This window comes from Leucoraja erinacea, chromosome 22, assembly GCF_028641065.1.
Source record: "Leucoraja erinacea ecotype New England chromosome 22, Leri_hhj_1, whole genome shotgun sequence".
NCBI lineage: Eukaryota > Metazoa > Chordata > Chondrichthyes > Rajiformes > Rajidae > Leucoraja > Leucoraja erinaceus.
This window is the reverse complement of record NC_073398.1, coordinates 474,807-492,706: the sequence shown is the minus strand read 5'-3', so window position 1 is coordinate 492,706 and position 17,900 is coordinate 474,807. Positions and strand designations below refer to the sequence as shown.

Sequence of the window (17,900 nt, the reverse complement as noted above, 5' to 3'; positions counted from 1 at the left end):
AAGCACCAAAGGAGTTTTTCAAAGCTAAAAAGTGGAAAATTCTTGATCACCCAATCTGAACCCAATTGAGCATGCCTTTTATATGCCGAAGAGAAAACTGAAGGGGACTACCCCCCAAAACAAGCATAAGCTAAAGATGGCTGCAATACAGGCCTGGCAGAGCATTACCAGAGAGAACACCCAGCAACTGGTGATGTCCATGAATCGCAGACTTCAAGCAGACACTACATGCAAAGGATATGCAACAAAATACTAAACATGACTACTTTCATTTACAAGACATTGCAGTGTCCCAAACATTATGGTGTCCTGAAATGGGGGAACTATGTATAAACATTGCTATAATTTCTACATGGTGAAACCTTTATTAAAATCTGACAATGTGCACTTTAACCACATGTGATTTTTTCCATTATAAATCTCAAATTGTGGAATACAGAGGCAAATAAATAAATGGTGGGTCTTTGTCATAAACATTATGGAGGGCACTGTGTATGCATTTGGATAGACAAAGGTGATTAGATATGGTCAGCGTGGATTTATATCTGGGAGATTGTGTCTGATGAATCTGAAATAGTTTTTTGGAGAAGTAACCTAAATAGGTTGATGATGGAAATGCCACAGTCGTTGTCTATATGGACTTCGACAAGGCATTTGATAAGTTTAGTTTAGTTTAGTTTATCGTCACTACAGTGAAAAGCTTCTGTTGCGTGCTAACTGGTCAGAGGAATGACAATACGCGATTACAATCTAGTCATTCGCAGTGTACTGATACATGATAAGGGAATAACGCTTAGTGCAAGGTAAAGCCAGTAAAGTCCGACCAAAGATAGTCCAAGGGTCTCCAATGAGGTAGATAGTGGTTCAGCACTGCTCTCTAGTGGGATGGTTCAGTTGCATGATAACAGCTGGGAAGAAACTGTTCCTGAATCTTGAGGTGTGCATTTTCACAATTCTGTACCTTTTGCCGATGGGAGAGGGGAGAAGAGGGAGTGGTCAGTGTGAGACTCATGCTTGATTATGCTGTTGGCCTTGCCGAGGCAGCATGAGGTATAATGGCTCATGTGGTTAGCTGATGTGTCAATGGAATGGAGATTGGTTTGGGTGATGGTCTGGCCAGTGTCCACAATTTGCTACAATTTCTTGCAGTCTTGGATAGAGCTGTTATGCATCCTGATAAGATGCTTTTTATGGTGCATCTGTAGAGGATGGTGAGGGTTGTTGGGGACATGCGGAACTTCCTAATCCTTCTGAGGAAGTAGAGGCGTTGATGTGCTTTCTTGGTCGTTGTTTCAATCTGGGAGGTCATGGGGAAGTTGTTGGTGATATTGACTCCTAGGAATTTTAAGTTTTCAACCATATCTTGGCACTGTCAATGCAAACTGCGGTATGTGTACCATTTAGCTTCCTGAAGGCGATCACTAACTCCTTTGTCTTGCTGACATTGAGAGAAAGGTTGTTGGCGCGACACAACACAAAGTTCTCAATCTCCTTTCTGCATTCCGACTCATCATTATTTGATATCCGGCCCACAATGGTAGTATCATCGGCGTATATGTAAATTGAGTTAGATTTTTACAGGGCAGCACAGTCGTTGGTGTACAAGGAGTAAAGAACGGGGCCGAGACACATTCTTGTGGAACACCCGTGTTGAGGATTATCAAGTCAAGTCAAGTCAAGTCAAGTTTATTTGTCACATACACATACGAGATGTGCAGTGAAATGAAAGTGGCAATGCTCGCGGACCTTTGTGCAAAAGACAAACAACCAAACAACCAAACAAACTATAAACACAATCATAACACACATATTCTTTTACATAATAAATAATGGAAGGAAAAACGTTCAGTAGAGTTAGTCCCTGGTGAGATAGGCGTTTACAGTCCGAATGGCCTCTGGGAAGAAACTCCTTCTCAACCTCTTGCGGATCATAGCGGATGATTGTCCCCTAGCATCACTGATTGTTGGTCAGGAAGTCGAGGATCCAGATGCAGAGATGAGTGCTGACTTCAAGTTCCGTGAGTTTGGTTATGAGCTTGGATGCTATAATGGTGTTAAAGATAGAGCTGTACTCTCCTATGAGTCTGACGTAGGTGTCTCTTTTATCCAGGTGGTCCAGGGATGAGTGTCGGGCCACTGTTTTGCATTTGTTCTACATCAGAAGATAATGTTCTGCATGGTAGGCTGCTCTGAGATCGCATAGGATCCAGGGAGAGCTAGCCAAATGGAAAAATAATTGGCTTTATGGAAGGGAGCAGAGGATGATGATGGAAGGTTGCTTTTCAGACTGGAGACATGTGACTGGGGTGTGCCTCAGAGATTAGTGCTGGGGCCATTGCTGTCTGAGGTTTATATCAATGATTTGTATGAGAATGTAAAGGCATGATTAATAAGTTTGCAGATTGTATTGAATTGTATTGTATTGTATATCTTTATTGTCATTTCCTGAGTATTCACATACCCAGAGGAAACCAAAAAACGTTGCTCAACCAGTGTCCATTCAGTGTGCATTAAAAATAAATAGAAATAAAAATACATGTATCATGAACAAATTAGATGATGCTAAAATGGGTGGTATCCTAGATAGCGAAGATGGTTATCAAAAATTACAGCAGGATCTTGATCAGCTGGATAGTCTCGCTCAAGTTGACTGGAGCAGGTTATTAGAGGGGAAAGGAACTTCGGCCAAGAGGGATGTTTTTAAAAGTGTACTGAAGAAAGCTCAGGATATATAGAGTGAAGGGCAAAGCAGGCAGGTGCAAGGAAGCTTGACTGACGAGGGAAATTGAGATGTTAATCAAAAACAAGAAGGATGCATGGGACAGGTATAGGCAGCTAGAATCAAGCGCATCCATGGAGGAGATTCGGGAACTTAGCAGCAAACTAAAAAAGGAAATCAGAAGGGCAAAAAGGGGCCAGGAGATAGCTCTGGCGGGCAGCATAAAAGACAATCCCAAAAGATTTTATAAATACATAAGGGGGAAAAGGGTAACTAGAGTGGGACCTCTTAGGATCTGTAGTTGTTAAACTACTGGAGAGTATTCTGAGGGATAGGATATATAGGCATTTGGATGGGCAAAAGGCTGATTAGAGATAGTCAGCATAGTTTTGTACGAGGGAGGTCGTATCTTACAAATCTGATTGATTTTTTTGAAAACGTGACCAAAAAGGTTGTTGAGGGAAGAGTTGTAGATGTTGTGCACATGGACTTCAGTCAGGCTTCGCACAATGGTAGGCTGCTCTGGAAGGTTAGATCACATAGGATCCCTGGAGAGGGAGCTGAATGGATAGCAAATTGGCTCCATGGAAGGAAGCAGAGGGTGATGGTGGAAGGTTGCTTCTCAGACTGGAGGCCAGTGACCAGTGATGTGCATCAGGGTTTGGTGCTGGGCCCGTTACTGTTTGTCATCTACATCAATGATTTGGATGAGAACATACAGGGCAAGATTAGCAAGTTTGCTGATGATACAAAAGTTAGTGGTTTGCAGGTAGTGAAGATGGTTGTGAACGATTGCAGCTGGATCTGGATCGATTGGTCAGGTGGGCGGAGGAATGGTTGATGGAATTTAATACAAAGAAATGTGAGGTGTTGCATTTTGGGACGTCGAACAAGGGCAGGACCTACACAGTAAATGGTAGGCCTCTGGGTAGTGTTGTAGAGCAGAGGGATCTAGGAGTACAGGTGCATGGTTCCTTGAAGGTGGTCAAAAAGGCTTTTGGCACATTGGCCTTCATCAGTCAGAGTATTGAGCATTGAAGATGGGAGGTCATGTTGCAGTTGTATAAGATGTTGGTGAGACCGCATTTAGAATATTGTGTTCAGTTCTTGGCATCATGTTATAGGAAAGATATTGTCAAGCTTGAAAGGTTTCGGAGAAGATTTATGAGGATGTTGCCAGGACTGGAGGGTGTGAGCAATTGGGAGAGGTTGGGTCTCTATTCCATGGAGCGCAGGAGGATGAGGGGAGATCTTATAGAGTTATACAAAATCATGAGAGGAATAGATCTGGTAGATGCAGAGTCTTTTGAACAGAGTAGGTGAATCGAGGACCAGAAGACATAGGTTCAAGGTGAAGGGGAATAGATTTAATAGGAATCCGAGGGGTAACTTTTTCACACAAAGCCTGGTGGGTGTATGGAACAAGCTGCCAGAGGTGGTGGTTAAACTGGGACTATCGTACCGTTTAAGAAACAGTTAGACGGGAACATGGATAGGACAAGTTTGGTGGGATATGGAGCAAGCGCAGGCAAGTAGGACTAGTGTAGCTGGGACATGTTGGCCGGTATGGGCAAGTTGGGCCGAAGAGCCTGTTTCCACACTGTATCACTCTATGACTCGAAGTGTGCTGATGAATTGTTAATGGAGTTTAATGCAGATAAATGCAAGATGTTGCATTTTAGGAAGTCAAATCAGGGCAGGACATTCGCAGTGATAGCAGAGCCCAAGGGAGTGTTGTAGAGCAGAGGGAGATCGGAGTGCATGGACATCGCTCACTGTAAGTGGTGTCAGAGATAGATAGTGTGGTCAAGAAGGCTTTTGCTTCATCAGGAGCAAGCAAACAATTTTACTTCGGAGTCACGTGAGTGACTACGTGAAGAACCCGCTCAGCACGCATGCGCGGCATTACGTTTCAGCAGGCAACAGCGGCAGGCGGGAGTTAGGCACTCCCGCTACAACCCTGAAAGGAAGCTTTAGGTAAGTGTTCCGTTTCACGGAAGGGGGAGAGACGCCACCAGGACCGCACATGCTGCGGTCCACGGACAGGGGCTGCGCCGGTGCCAGTCCAGACGCAAGCGGCCCCCGTTGGACTCCGGGGAAGGAGTGTTCCGTTTCACGGAAGGGGGAAAGACGCCACCAGGACCGCACACGCTGCGGTCCACAGACAGGGAGCTGCGCCGGGTTCCAGTCCAGAGAACAGCGGGAGTCAGGTGCTCCCGCTACAGTTAAAAAACGGACCATCAGGTAAGTCTACTCTGAGGTTGGTTTAACTGGCAAAGGAGAGTTCTTTGCTTGCTCCAACAGCCAAGAAAAAAGAACAGAACAAGACTCTCCAAGAAACCTGTCCCCAGCTCGGCTCCAGCAGACAGTGTCTCATCACAGGGGGACAGAGGGCGGTAGGACCGCCAACCCAGCGCTCCGCCATCCCCGACACCGAGCCGAGCCCAGTTCCACTAGCGCCTGAGCAGCGGACTGGATGTCAACAATCCGGCCGGTGGTATCCGATTGGCCGGACGGGGACGTCTCACCGCCCGCTTAGGGCAGAGACAGCCGCCTGAGCCGCCTGGAGCGGCTCGTGGAGTGTAAGCTCCAGCGAGACTTGCTTTATGGGGGAGCAGTTTCGCAGAGGGAGTTCAGGCACTCCCTCCACAGTGCCTCATGCACTGGCCATTGCTTCCTCCTCATCCGAGGACAGCTTTGGCAACCAGGGCTGGGCTGGTCAAGAAGAAGGGGCACTGGCTGAACAACATCGGGAGTATGCTTTGAGGTACAGGAACAGGAAGAGCTGCTGGGTGTGGCCACTACGTGGTTTCACCACGAGCGAGATGGTTTCACTCTTAACTGATGGCCAGCCTACTACCTGGTTTTTCCAAAAAAACCTCTCCAAGACAGGTAGCCATGAGGTGTTGGTTTTATCACGCCACCCCTAAATTGCATTTACTCAAAGTGCCCGCCATTATTGGGGGATACATTGAGCAGTGCATTTAACCTAAATATTTTAAAAATGCATTTGATACCCTGACGTCCGCTATCATGTCCACCTGCTCATTCCAGAAGGGCAGGATAGTATGGCAAAACACCTGACCCTACTGTTCAACGGTATACCCCATAACTTCTCAAGTGAACTCACAAACCTGCCCTCAATCTATGAAATTAACAGGACTATGAGAACGCCGACCTCACAAGCCGAACCTGCTACCTGGCACTTACCAAACCAGTCCTAAAAAACTGGACGAAGTGTTCAAACTATTCGGCACAAGAGGGCATAGTCTGGAATGAGCACCACACAGAAGACCAGACAGCAGTACCTCTCCGCATCCACCAGGAGCGTGTACCTCATGGTACTGGTGAAAGCTCGGGGCCTGCATGCCAAACCCGTAGCATTTTAGGTCACGGCCCAGAGCAGGCCCCAGGGAAAATGTGCCATCCCACAACTAACATCGTCCCTACAAGAACAAGGAACCAGAAACCGAAGAAAACAACAATGATGACAGATAAGTATGGTTCCTACCATCACATAAAGGTGAAGGGTTGTACTAACAAGGGGTTGGTGAATCACGCCTGGTTAGGAAGCTATCACTATTGGTAGTTATATACCAAAAAATAAATACAAGGGGAATAGAATTAATATCTTGCCACCAATTCAGCAAGCACCCCAAGGGGTCTACCCTCCCACGACGGTGAATGTCGCACCATCATTGATAAACCACTTGAGTATTTCACCAGGTATACCCATTCATGGGATTTGTAACTACTACCATGGATCCAAGGATACTTTATGGTAGACATCGACCTTGAAGATGCATACTATTCAGTACCTTGTCATATAAGTTTCGGAATCCGCAATTACCTGGATGGAGTAACCATGATGAGCGTTGCGGCATTTGCCAAAGCTATCCAGAATCAACCAGCCCTGACACTTAAGAAACATCCGTCATGGCATGTTTATATATTAACGACAGACTATCCTTGGATACAGCTTTAGCTGCATTAGCTACTAACTTATTTAGCGGGCACTGCCATATATCCAGACATTACGTTGACCATCCACAACTTTGTCATCTGGTATTCATTAAGACTATCAGTTATGGTAACATTAACCACCAATCAACTACGTGGCAAAGTAATTGGGATAGTAGCAGCATTACCAGCTACTGAACATTGTACCTTTCCTATGAGCTGAGATACTAGTGTTCAAAACTATCTCCATACCTGTAATATGGGGGCAAATGGATAAATCTGGAGTGTTATCATGGAATTTATCGGCAGGAAGGATTATGGTTGTACACTCCACCTGTTTTGAGTAACATCTTATGTGTCCTGATGTGTTACTGAGCTTGTAATACTTAGCGCCAATGTGAATTGACTTAAACGTGTTATATATTAACTTACTTAATTCTAGTGAAGCATTTGCTCAGTAATCCACCAAATTTGCATGTTCGTTTATAAGTTAACAACATCACATTGGTGGCATATACCAAACCACTTGGGCGGAGAACATCGATATTAGGTGACAATTTATTAACAATTGGTAACCGTATGTTGTCAAACATGTTTGACCATCAGCAACTCACCTATCAGGTGAGCTAAATACTGTAAACATACATTTAAACCAAAAATATTTGCTGAAATTACTAAGCAATATGGACACCAGATATCGATTCCTTATATCCAATTAAATCACCACGTACTAACTTACGTCACATGACACCAATTTCAAGGCAACGGCAATGGAGACATTCCCTCATATTGAGGGGTGGGGGGGAAACTAATCTCTATGTTCTCCTTTCCTTCTACCTCTTCAATAGGTACTACGGCTTCATCAGTCGGGTACTACGCAAATTACAGTGGACCAAGTCCACAGGCATGGTTCCCAGTGATCCTCGATATGGTCATTAAAAGAATTGCAGAATTGGGAAGACCACTGCTGTGCTTGGATCAGCAGCACTATCAACCTGATGACAGCATTCCGTCACATATCCTAGGGAACATACCCGAGGAGCATCAAGAAATGGGACACTGTTTTCCAAAACAGGAATTACACATTCAACTACAACAAAAAACTGTACTGGAGCTCCTGGCAGGTCTTCACCACAATGAAGGAAATATTCTGTCAGCCTACTCAACTTGGGTACCGCTCACTGGTGATCAGATACAGGAGAGGTATATTCAATCCATTCCCCAGAAATAGGTACACCCAAATTGGGATGTCAGTGAAATCCTGACATACCTTAGGGGATGATCACCAGCCAGGTCACTCACCCTGGAACAGCCTACCCTGAAGATGGACATGCTGGTGGCCTTACCTCAACACAAAGAGCCAGTTCTCCCATCTACTGCGATTGGACAACATGGTTATAACACCAGATAGTGTCACATTCCCATTCAAGGGTTGGCCAAACAGAACAGACCAGGAACATCAGGTCCAGTCATGAAATTCTGGGCATACCCACCTGAACCACGTTTTATGTGTCATGACCCACTTAGAGATCTACATCGACACAATAAGGAATACCGAGGGAGAGGAAAAAGCCTTATGGGTCAGCCACAATAAACCTCTTGGTCGGGTGACGAGCTAAACTATCTCTAGTGGCTAGACAAGGTCTTGTATCTTGTATCTTGTATCTACAAGATACAAGATACAAGATACAAGAGACAATTAAATGTATCTTGTATCTTGTATCAAGCAGGTACTGGGAGTTGCTGGATTAAATACTAACGTGTATAAATCTTATTCCACCAGGACAGCTTCCACGTCAGTAACTAAGAGGATGGACGAGCCTATGGATCACATCCTGACTACAGCGGGGTGGTCTAGGGAGTATACGTTCCAAACTTTTATAACAAACCACTGACAGAACCTGTATCGTTTGCAGAAAAAGAATCTGCAAAAAATATATAATTAACCCCGGGGGAGCAATTGATCTTGTTGTTTTCCATTTGATGGCAACACCATTATTGTTTTCACAAACAGATTCATGGTTGATTACGATAACATACTTCCTCCCTCGAATGACTTTGGCAGCGAGTGAAGTATGAACTGTTACACGGTTTGAAATCACAGAGCTTTGAACTTTAAAGTCTTCAAGGAATCACTCACGTGACTCCGAAGTAAAATAGTAAGATTAAACGAGAACTTACCAGTTTGAAGTTTGATCTGTATTTTATGAGGAGTTACGATGAGGGATTAAGTGCCCTCTGCTCCCACCCTCAATAATATGGATCAAACTGATAAACTGATGTCTCCTTGACTTACTATGTTTATTTCAATAACTGTGTCTATCTGTGATTCCACACCGCTGCTTTGAAGTATGTCTCGCATGCGTGCTGAGCGGGCTCTTCACGTAATCCCTCATCGTAACTCCTCATAAAATACAGATCAAACTTCAAACTGGTAAGTTCTCATTTAATCTTACTATTCTATACCACAAGTTCTTAATCAGTATTTTTACACTGCTCACACTTCATAGACTTGCTCATATCAACTATTGGAGGGCTAAGGCAAAAGTATCATCATGACACTCATGCTAACAGTAATGCACAAGTAGACATATCGTAACATGGACCCCTGATGAGATATTGTGGACTTGACTAAATTTCATTTGAGTGGTCTCATAGAAAGGACTGGCCATCTAGTGCAGCACCTCTGGGAAGGGAAAGTGAAAGAGTCAAAAGCCCAATACAGTGTAGAAGAAACTGTTCTTTGGTGTGGCTTTCAAGCTGCTGTCTCTTCTCCCAGAAAGAAAGAAAGGGTATGACCAGGAATCCTTAGACATACTTCCAGCCTTCCTGATGCTTCACACCATGAAGATGGACTGGATAGAAGGAAGTGATGAGCCTATGCTGGACTAGATTGTGTTCACCATTCTCTGCAGGTTCAAGTAGAGAAGAGCTAAAGCAGTTGTCATACCCATCCTGAGACGCATCCAGTCAGAATACTTTCTTCAGTGCATCTGCAGAAATTTGAGAGAATCCTTGTGGACATGCTGAATCATTCAGATGCCCGAGAAAGTAAATACACAAATGTGCTTTATTGATCACCACATGGATGAGAAGAGACCAGATTACGTGCTGGTGTTATGGTTGGCTAGGAACTGGAAGCTCTCACCCATCTCCAAAGCAGCTGATCCGATGAAGACGCGTTGTGTTCACCCAAAGATAGACACAAAAAGCTGGAGTAACTGAGCGGGACAGGCAGCATCTCTGGCGAGAAGGAATGGGTGATGTTTCAGGTCGACAACCTTCTTCAGCCATTTGCTTTCTGAGATTAACTACCAATTTTGTTGACGTCAAGGCCCAGGTTGTTGCCCTGATACCATGACAAACAGTTTCCATTCCCTTTCCTGTGTTTCGTTTTAGTGTTGTTGTTGATACTACTGACATCAGTAGTAAAATGGACCAACTTCGAAATCGAGTTAGCATTGTACTTCTCCGCACAGTGAGAAAAAACTTTTTCACCCAGAGAGTTGTGAATTTGTGGAATTCCCTGGCACAAGAGAGAGTTAGATAGAGCTCTAGGGGCTAGTGGAAAAGGGATATGGGGAGAAGGCAGGCATGAGTTATTGATTGGGGACCATCAGCCATGATCACAATGAATGGCAGTGCTGGCTCGAAGGGCCGAATGGCCTCCTCCTGCACCTATTTTCTATGTTTCCATGTCATAAGTGTAGAGTAAAGCAAGAGACTGAGCACACACCCCGAGCGGTGCCTGTGTTGAGGGCCAGGGTGGAGGAAATGTTAGGACCAATTCTAACTGAATGAGGTCTGCGGTCAAGAAGTCCATGCCAGTTGTTGACGGAGGTCCCAAGGTCAAGGTCCGGACATTTAGTGATGGGCTTATTTGTAATTGAAGGCTGAGCCTTCACTAATCTTACAAAAAAAAAAATCCTGTTTTATTTTACTTTATCAGCTCCTGATCTTTTAATTCCACTACTGAAAACCCTTTGATTCCTGTGCCCATTATCTGGAGGTGTGGCACAGTCGGAAATGTTGCAGAATTTGCATCATTCCGGAACTTGCACGTGTGTGTGTGTGTGTGTATGTCTGTGTGTGTGTGTGTATGTATGTGTGTGTGTGTGTGTGTGTGTATGTGTGTGTGTGTGTGTGTGTGTGTGTGTGTGTGTGTGTGTGGTTTGTGGGTGTGTGTGTGTGGTGTTTGCATGTTCTCTCTATGCTAGAAGAAAAAATGGAGTTTGTAGATATGAGAGGTCGCTGGTCAATGCAGACTTCCAAAGGGTCTATTTCTGTGTTGCAAGACTATAATTTTCATGAATAGTTCTTCATGAGTGGTGTTATTGCTATTGACAATTCTAAATTTGAAATTGTCAGAATTTAATCAGAAAATAATTTCATTTACAGAAACAAATTAAAATTGTCATGCAATCTCTTACCGAGTCTTAGTTTAACTTTTGCCATCATGATAATATGTGGTAAATAAATATTTTTCATTGGTTGTGCTGGACAGGAATAGATATCTCCTTTAGATTCATGCTTTAAAGTTTCTCCCAGTAAAACAAGCTGCACAAAAAAAAGACAAACATACCAGGTTATTATATCTCACAACAATAGCTCAATATACTTATTTTCTAAAAAGGAAGAGTACTTACATTTACATAGAATAGAATAGAATGCCGTTTATTGTCATTTAAACATGCAAGGTTCAAACGAAATTACATTCCTGCAGTCATAACAGCAAAAAAACAAAACACACAATTAACACAATTCCACACAGTGAACCTCTGAACACCTCCTCACTGTGATGGAAGGGAAAAGTCTTATCTCTTAACTGTTCTCTGTTCTTTATTCTTCTTCTCCCGCAGTCAAGCAGTCAAACTGCTGCATCGAGCTGGTCGAGGCTTTTGATGTTAGAGCCCCCAGCGGGCGATGGTAAGTCCCGCGGCTGTTTAAGCCGCGCCGGGCGATGTAGGGCCGTGCTCCGGGTCGATTTAAATCCCTCGATTCAGGCGGGAGAAGTTGCCATTACGGGAGCTCCAAAAAGCCCGCGAGCCCCCGATGTTACCGCACGCCACCACAGCGCTCCACATTCCGAAGTCGGCCAGCTCCGCGATGGTGAGTGCAGGCTCTGCTACTGGAGCCCCTGGTCGATTCCGGTTGGAGGTCGCCGACTCCACGATGTTAGGCCCCAACGAGAACGGAGACGTGACAGGGAAAGGGTCGAGTTCCCGTGCAGGGAAGAGATTAAAAAGTTTCCCCCACCCCCCACCCCCGCACATATACACAGCTAAAAATAAAATAAAACTAAAACCAAAAACATACACCTAACAGGACAAAAAATTAAGAAAAGACTGATAGACTGCAGTCGAGCTGTTGCCACAAGGCACCGCGAGAGAAGATAGTCCTACAGACAAATTAGAATATATTGCATTGCTTGACAGCACAAAGTAGCTATCGCAGCAAACTAGTTTATATGTGGTATATTTCATACAATCGCTCTCTCACCCTCCTCCATCTTTTTTAAAATCAAAATCTTTTTATTTAGTTTTCAAGACATAACAAGGCGCAAAGTTGTTCATTTGTTACAGACAGAGTGTATGAAAAGAATAAATAAAAAACAACTTATGCCAACATATAACAAGAAAACAACAATAAAAGAAAAATAAGATCCCAAAAATAATCCCTGCCCAGTCACTGCCAGTGAGCATTTGCAAATATCAGCCTGTCACAGCAATAATCCCCGATAAAAGAATGGATAGACTGTTAATGTTAAACTGTACTTGATGATCAAGCATTTACAAAGTCTGGAATGCATTTAAAAAAGGTCCCCATGCTTTCTGAAACCTTCCATTTGAATGTTGAAGTGAGTACCTAATTTTCTCGAGCTTTTTCTCGAGCACCCTACTACATCTAATACTGTTAACATAAACTGAAGAAGAGTCTTGACCCCAAACATCACCTATTCCTTTTCTCCAGAAATGCTGTCTGACCTGATGAGTTACTCTAGCTTTTTGTGGCTATCTTCAGGTTTATACCAGCATCTGCAATTTCTTCCTAAACATAACCTTTCTCTTCGTACTTCAATATCTTCAGTGCGGCTATGTATGTTGCCTTCCACGTGAAAGTAAGATGCATATTTATTGCCAAATAAATATAGTTCATCAGAGTCCAACACTGGATGGTGTAGTGGGTATCCCATATTTATAGAAATATATAAAATTATGAAAGGTACAGATCGGGCAGAGTCAGAACCTTCTTCCCAGGGAAGAAATGTCAAAGACAGGAGGGCATACTTTAAGATGAGAGGTTTAAAGGAGATGCCTCACACAAAGGGAGATGGTTCACACAACGGGTGGTGGGTGTATGGAACAAGCTGCCTGAGGAGGTTGTTGAGGCAGGGACTATCCCAACATTTAAGAAACAGTTAGACAGGTACATGACTAGGACAGGTTTGGAGGGTTATGGACCAAATACAGGCAAGTGGGACCAGTGTAGCTGGGCCATGTTGGCCGGTGTGGACAAATTGGGCCAAAGGGCCAGTTTCCACACTGTATCACTCTATGACTCTGTGCAGGGCATTTTTCTTTACACAGGCAGTTAAGTCTGCCTGGAAGATGCTGCCAGGGGTGGTGGTGGAGGCAGAAACGACAGTGGATTTTAGCTAGGCACATAGATTTCTTGGGAAAGAAGGGATATAGATCATATGCAGGCTGATTAATTTAACTTGGGCTTGTTTAGCATGGACATTGTGGACTAAAGAACCTGTTTCATTGCTTTACTGCTCCATGTTCGATTTATGGCCATTCCAGTGGATTCCTCACAATGGAGGTATGTTTTCCATGACCACACTACCAGCATCTTCTCCATAGATGCTGCCTCACACATTGAGTTTCTCCAGCATTTCTGTCTACTTTCAATTTTTCCAGCATCTGTTCTTTCTTAAACACTATCAAGTAGCTTCATTGCTTAAAATATCTTATTACACCTCATTGTCTTCTCTTTTGTAGCGAATTGAGTTGCAGCTTGTTCAATCCTTTACCATTGCACCGTTCTATAAATGTATTTTGTATCATCTAATGGTTTTCTAATCATTTGCTAATACAGACATCAATATTGTACACAGTATACAATGATGAGTATGCTACATATGCATTGTTAAACTTGGTTGTATTGTAAACCAATTCTTCTGCATCTTTTTAGTTTACTTTAGTTTAACGAAACAGCGTGGAAACAGGCCCAGCGATCCCTGCTCATTAACGCAATCCAAACACACTAGAGACAACTTACAATTTTATCAAGGCCAATTAACCTACAAATCTGTAAATCTTTGGAGTGTGGGAGGAAACCGGAGATGCCGGAGAAAACCCACGCAGGTCACAGAAAGAATGTACAAACTCCGTAGAGACAAGCACCTGTAGCCAGGATTGAACCCAGGTCTCTGGTGCCGTAAGACATGCAACTTTACCGTTGCGCCCAATCCGCCTACATTTTAGATACGTTTGGTCTAAATATTCCTGAAGGATTGAATTAAGGTAGATACAAAATGCTGGAGTAACTCAACGGCACAGGCAGCATCACTGGAAACATAGAAAATAGGTGCAAGAGGAGGCCATTCAGCCCTTCGAGCCAGCACCGCCATTCATTGTGATCATGGCTGATCGTCCCCCATCAATAACCCGTGCCTGCCTTCTCCCCCTATCCCTTGACTCCACTAACCCCCTAGAGCTCTATCTAACTCTCTCTTAAATCCATCCAGTGACTTGGCCTCCACTGCCCTCTGTGGCAGGGAATTCCACAAATCCACAACTCTCTGGGTGAAAAAGTTTTTTCTCACCTCAGTCTTAAATGACCTCCCCTTTATTCTAAGACTGTGTGTGGCCCCTGGTTCTCGACTCGCCCAACATTGGGAACATTTTTCTTGCATCTAGCTTGTCCAGTCCTTTTATAATTTTATATGTTTCTATAAGATCCCCTCATCCTTCTAAACTCCAGTAAATACAAGCCTAGTCTTTTCAGTCTTTCCTCATATGACTGTCCCACCATCCCAGGGATCAATCTCGTGAACCTACGCTGCACTGCCTCAATCAAAAGGATGTCCTTCTTCAAATTAGGAGACCAAAACGTTACAAAATACTCCAGATGTGGTCTCACCAGAGCCCTATACAACTGCAGAAGAACCTCTCTACTCCTATACTGAAATCCTCTTGTTATGAAGGCCAACATTCCATGTACAAGGACACCGAGGTCTCGCTCTACCTCCCCCTTACCTAACCTCACCCCATTGAGATAATAATATGCCGTCTTGTTTTTGCCGCCAAAGTGGATAAACTCACATTTATCTATATTACTAGACTAAGTGGGACCCGTTGGGTCCCATGTTCACACGGGACGGCTGGTCCCCTGATGCAATATTCCACCTCTCCACCAATTCCAATATTGGTGGCCAGTGGGGGCGCTTTCTGGAGCGCTGGTATGGGTTCTTGGGGTGGCAGCTCAGTCCCTCAAGCCTGATCTGCTGGCAGCTCCCTCACGGCTGGTGGGCTGGCAGTTGACTCATGGCTATTCCTAGAAATTCCTTTTCAAGCAGGGTGCAAGGCCATCAAATTCAAATCCATTTCCTACTATTTCAGGCAGGGTGCAAGGCCACCAAATTCAAGTGCAGTTTCATACCACTTTCAGCAGGGCACCAAATTCAGTGCAGTTTCATACCACTCCAAGCAGGGTGCAAAGTCACCATGTTCAAGTGTAGTTTCATTCCATTTCAAGCAGGGTGCAAAGTCACCCAATTCAAGTGCAGTTTAATTCCATTTCAAGCAGGGTGCAAGGCCACCAAATTCAAATGCAGCTTCATACCATTTCATGCAGGGTGAAACCATCATAAAACCACCATAAAACCCACACAAAACACCAAACTCACAGTTCAGTAGACAGTCAGTGTGTTCAGTTGATTCACAGCTCAGACAGTCGTGACCCCTCCCTCCCCCATCATGCAGAGACTGAGCCACACCCACACTTCCGGGTTTTATAACCCCTCCCCCACCCACCGGAAAAGGTGTGGCCTTCATGGCATGATTAACAGGAGATAGATTCTCAACATTTTTTAAACACTAATAACACTTTTATTCTTCATTGATCGGAAGAATTCTCTGCATATGCTGAGGGGAGGAGGACTGAGTAAGATGGCCAAAAATCACAGCCGTAAGTGATAGCATTTTATCTAAACTCAATATACAGTGCAAACAGGAAGCAAGTGCATTTGCAGTAAGTAGTGCCTTTTAATTTCAAGCCAAAGCACCCAAACAACCATTTGCAGTAAGTAGTGTCTTTCAACTTTAAGCCAAAGCACCCAAACCACCATTTGCAGTAAGCAGTGCCTTTCAACTTCAAGCCAAAACACCCAAACCACCATTTGCCGCAAGCAGTACCTTTCATCTTCAAGCCAAAGCACCCAAACCACCATTTGCAGTAAGTAGTGCCTTTCATCTTCAAGCCAAAGCACCCAAACCACCATTTGCAGTAAGTAGTGCCTTTTAACTTCAAGCCAAAGCACCCAAACCCCCATTTGCAGTAAGTAGTGCCTTTTAACGTCACGCCAAAGCACCCACACCACCATTTACAGTAAGTAGAGCCTTTTAACTTCAAACCAAAGCACCCACACCACATTTGCAGTAAGTAGTGCCTTTAACCTTCAAGCCAAAGCACCCAAAACACCATTTGCAGTTAGTGCCTTTTAACTTCAAGCCAAAGCACCGACACCACCATTTGCAGTAAGTAGTGCCTTTTAACGTCAAGCCAAAGCACCCAAACTGCCATTTGCAGTAAGTAGTGCCTTTTAACTTCAAGCCGAAGCACCCAAACCACCATTTGCAGGCAGTGCCTTTTTACTTCAAACCAACCATATTTTCATTTTGAAACCACATTAAGGGTACTCACAGTTGAGTAGACATGTGTTCAGTGTTATTCAGAGCTCAGAGAGACGTGACCCTCTGGCTTCCTCCATCTTGCAGAGACTGAGTGAGGCACACCACTTCCGGGTTTTATAGTCCCTCCCCCCTCCCACCAGCAGAGGCAGCAGAGAGAATTGCAATTTTTTTTTAAACATTAAAATCTCCCTGATTTTTCATCGATGGGAAAAATCCTTCTGTCCCGGAAGGCAGAGGGGGGCTCTGAGCCAGGTGGCCAAAAATGATGGCCGTAGGTGGCGCGTTCTCTCGGAATTCATGCCACAGCGAGCCAAAAGCGGTCAAGATCAGACTTTTAGTAACATAGATACTGCATTTGCCACGCATCTGCCCACTCACTCAACCTGTGCAGATCACCCCACAACCTCCTAACATCCTCTTCACAGTTCACACTGCCACCCGCAAACTTGCTAATGTTGCTCCTAATTCCCTCTTCCAAATCATTAATATATTTGGTAAACAGTCGCGGCCCCAACACCGAGCCTTGCGGCATTCCACTCGCCACTGCCTGCCATTCTGGAAAGGATCCGTTCACTCCTACTCTTTGCTTCCGGTCTGCCAACCAATTTTCTATCCATGTCAACACCCTACCCCCAATACCATGTGCTCTAATTTTAGTGACCAGTCTCCCGTGCGGGACCTTATCAAAAGCTTTCTGAAAGTCTAGATACACTACATCCACTGGCACCCCTTCATCCATTTTAATTGTCACATCCTCAAAGATTTCAAGAAGATTAGTCAAGCATGATTTCCCTTTCCTAAATCCATGTTGACTTGGACCTTTTACTGCTATCCAAATGCCCCATTATTTCCTCTTTAATAATTGACTCCAGCATCTTTCCCACCACCGGTCAGGCTAACTGGTCTGTAATTCCCCGTTTTCTCCTTTCTTGAAAAGTGGGATAACATTAGCTATCCTCCAATCCACAAGAACTGATCCTGAATCTATTGAACATTGTAAAAAGATCACCAATGCGTCCACTATTTCTAGAGCCACCTCCCTGAGGACCCTGGGATGCAGACCATCGGCCCAGGGGATTTATCATCCTTCAGTCCCATTAGCCTACCCAATACTATTTCTCGCCTAATGAAAATGTATTTCAGTTCCTCTACCCCCTTAGATCCTCTGTCCTCCAGTACATGTGGGAGATTGTTTGTGTCTTCCTTAGTGAAGACATATCCGAAGTACCTATTCAATTCATCTGCCATTTCCTTGTTGCCCATAATAATTTCACCCGTGTCTGCCTTCGAGGGACCCACATTTG

At 44.2% G+C, this 17,900-nt stretch overlaps 1 protein-coding gene across 1 annotated transcript in view; it reads right to left on the bottom strand.

The window, feature by feature from the left end:
- LOC129707615 (cilia- and flagella-associated protein 54-like) overlaps window positions 1-17,900 on the bottom strand; it is a 166,081-nt gene that overhangs the window by 105,460 nt on the left and 42,721 nt on the right. Inside the window, exon 7 of the mRNA XM_055652742.1 lies at window positions 11,110-11,236. Within this exon, the coding sequence (XP_055508717.1) occupies window positions 11,110-11,236 (127 nt within the window). The remainder of the gene's footprint in view (window positions 1-11,109; window positions 11,237-17,900) is intronic.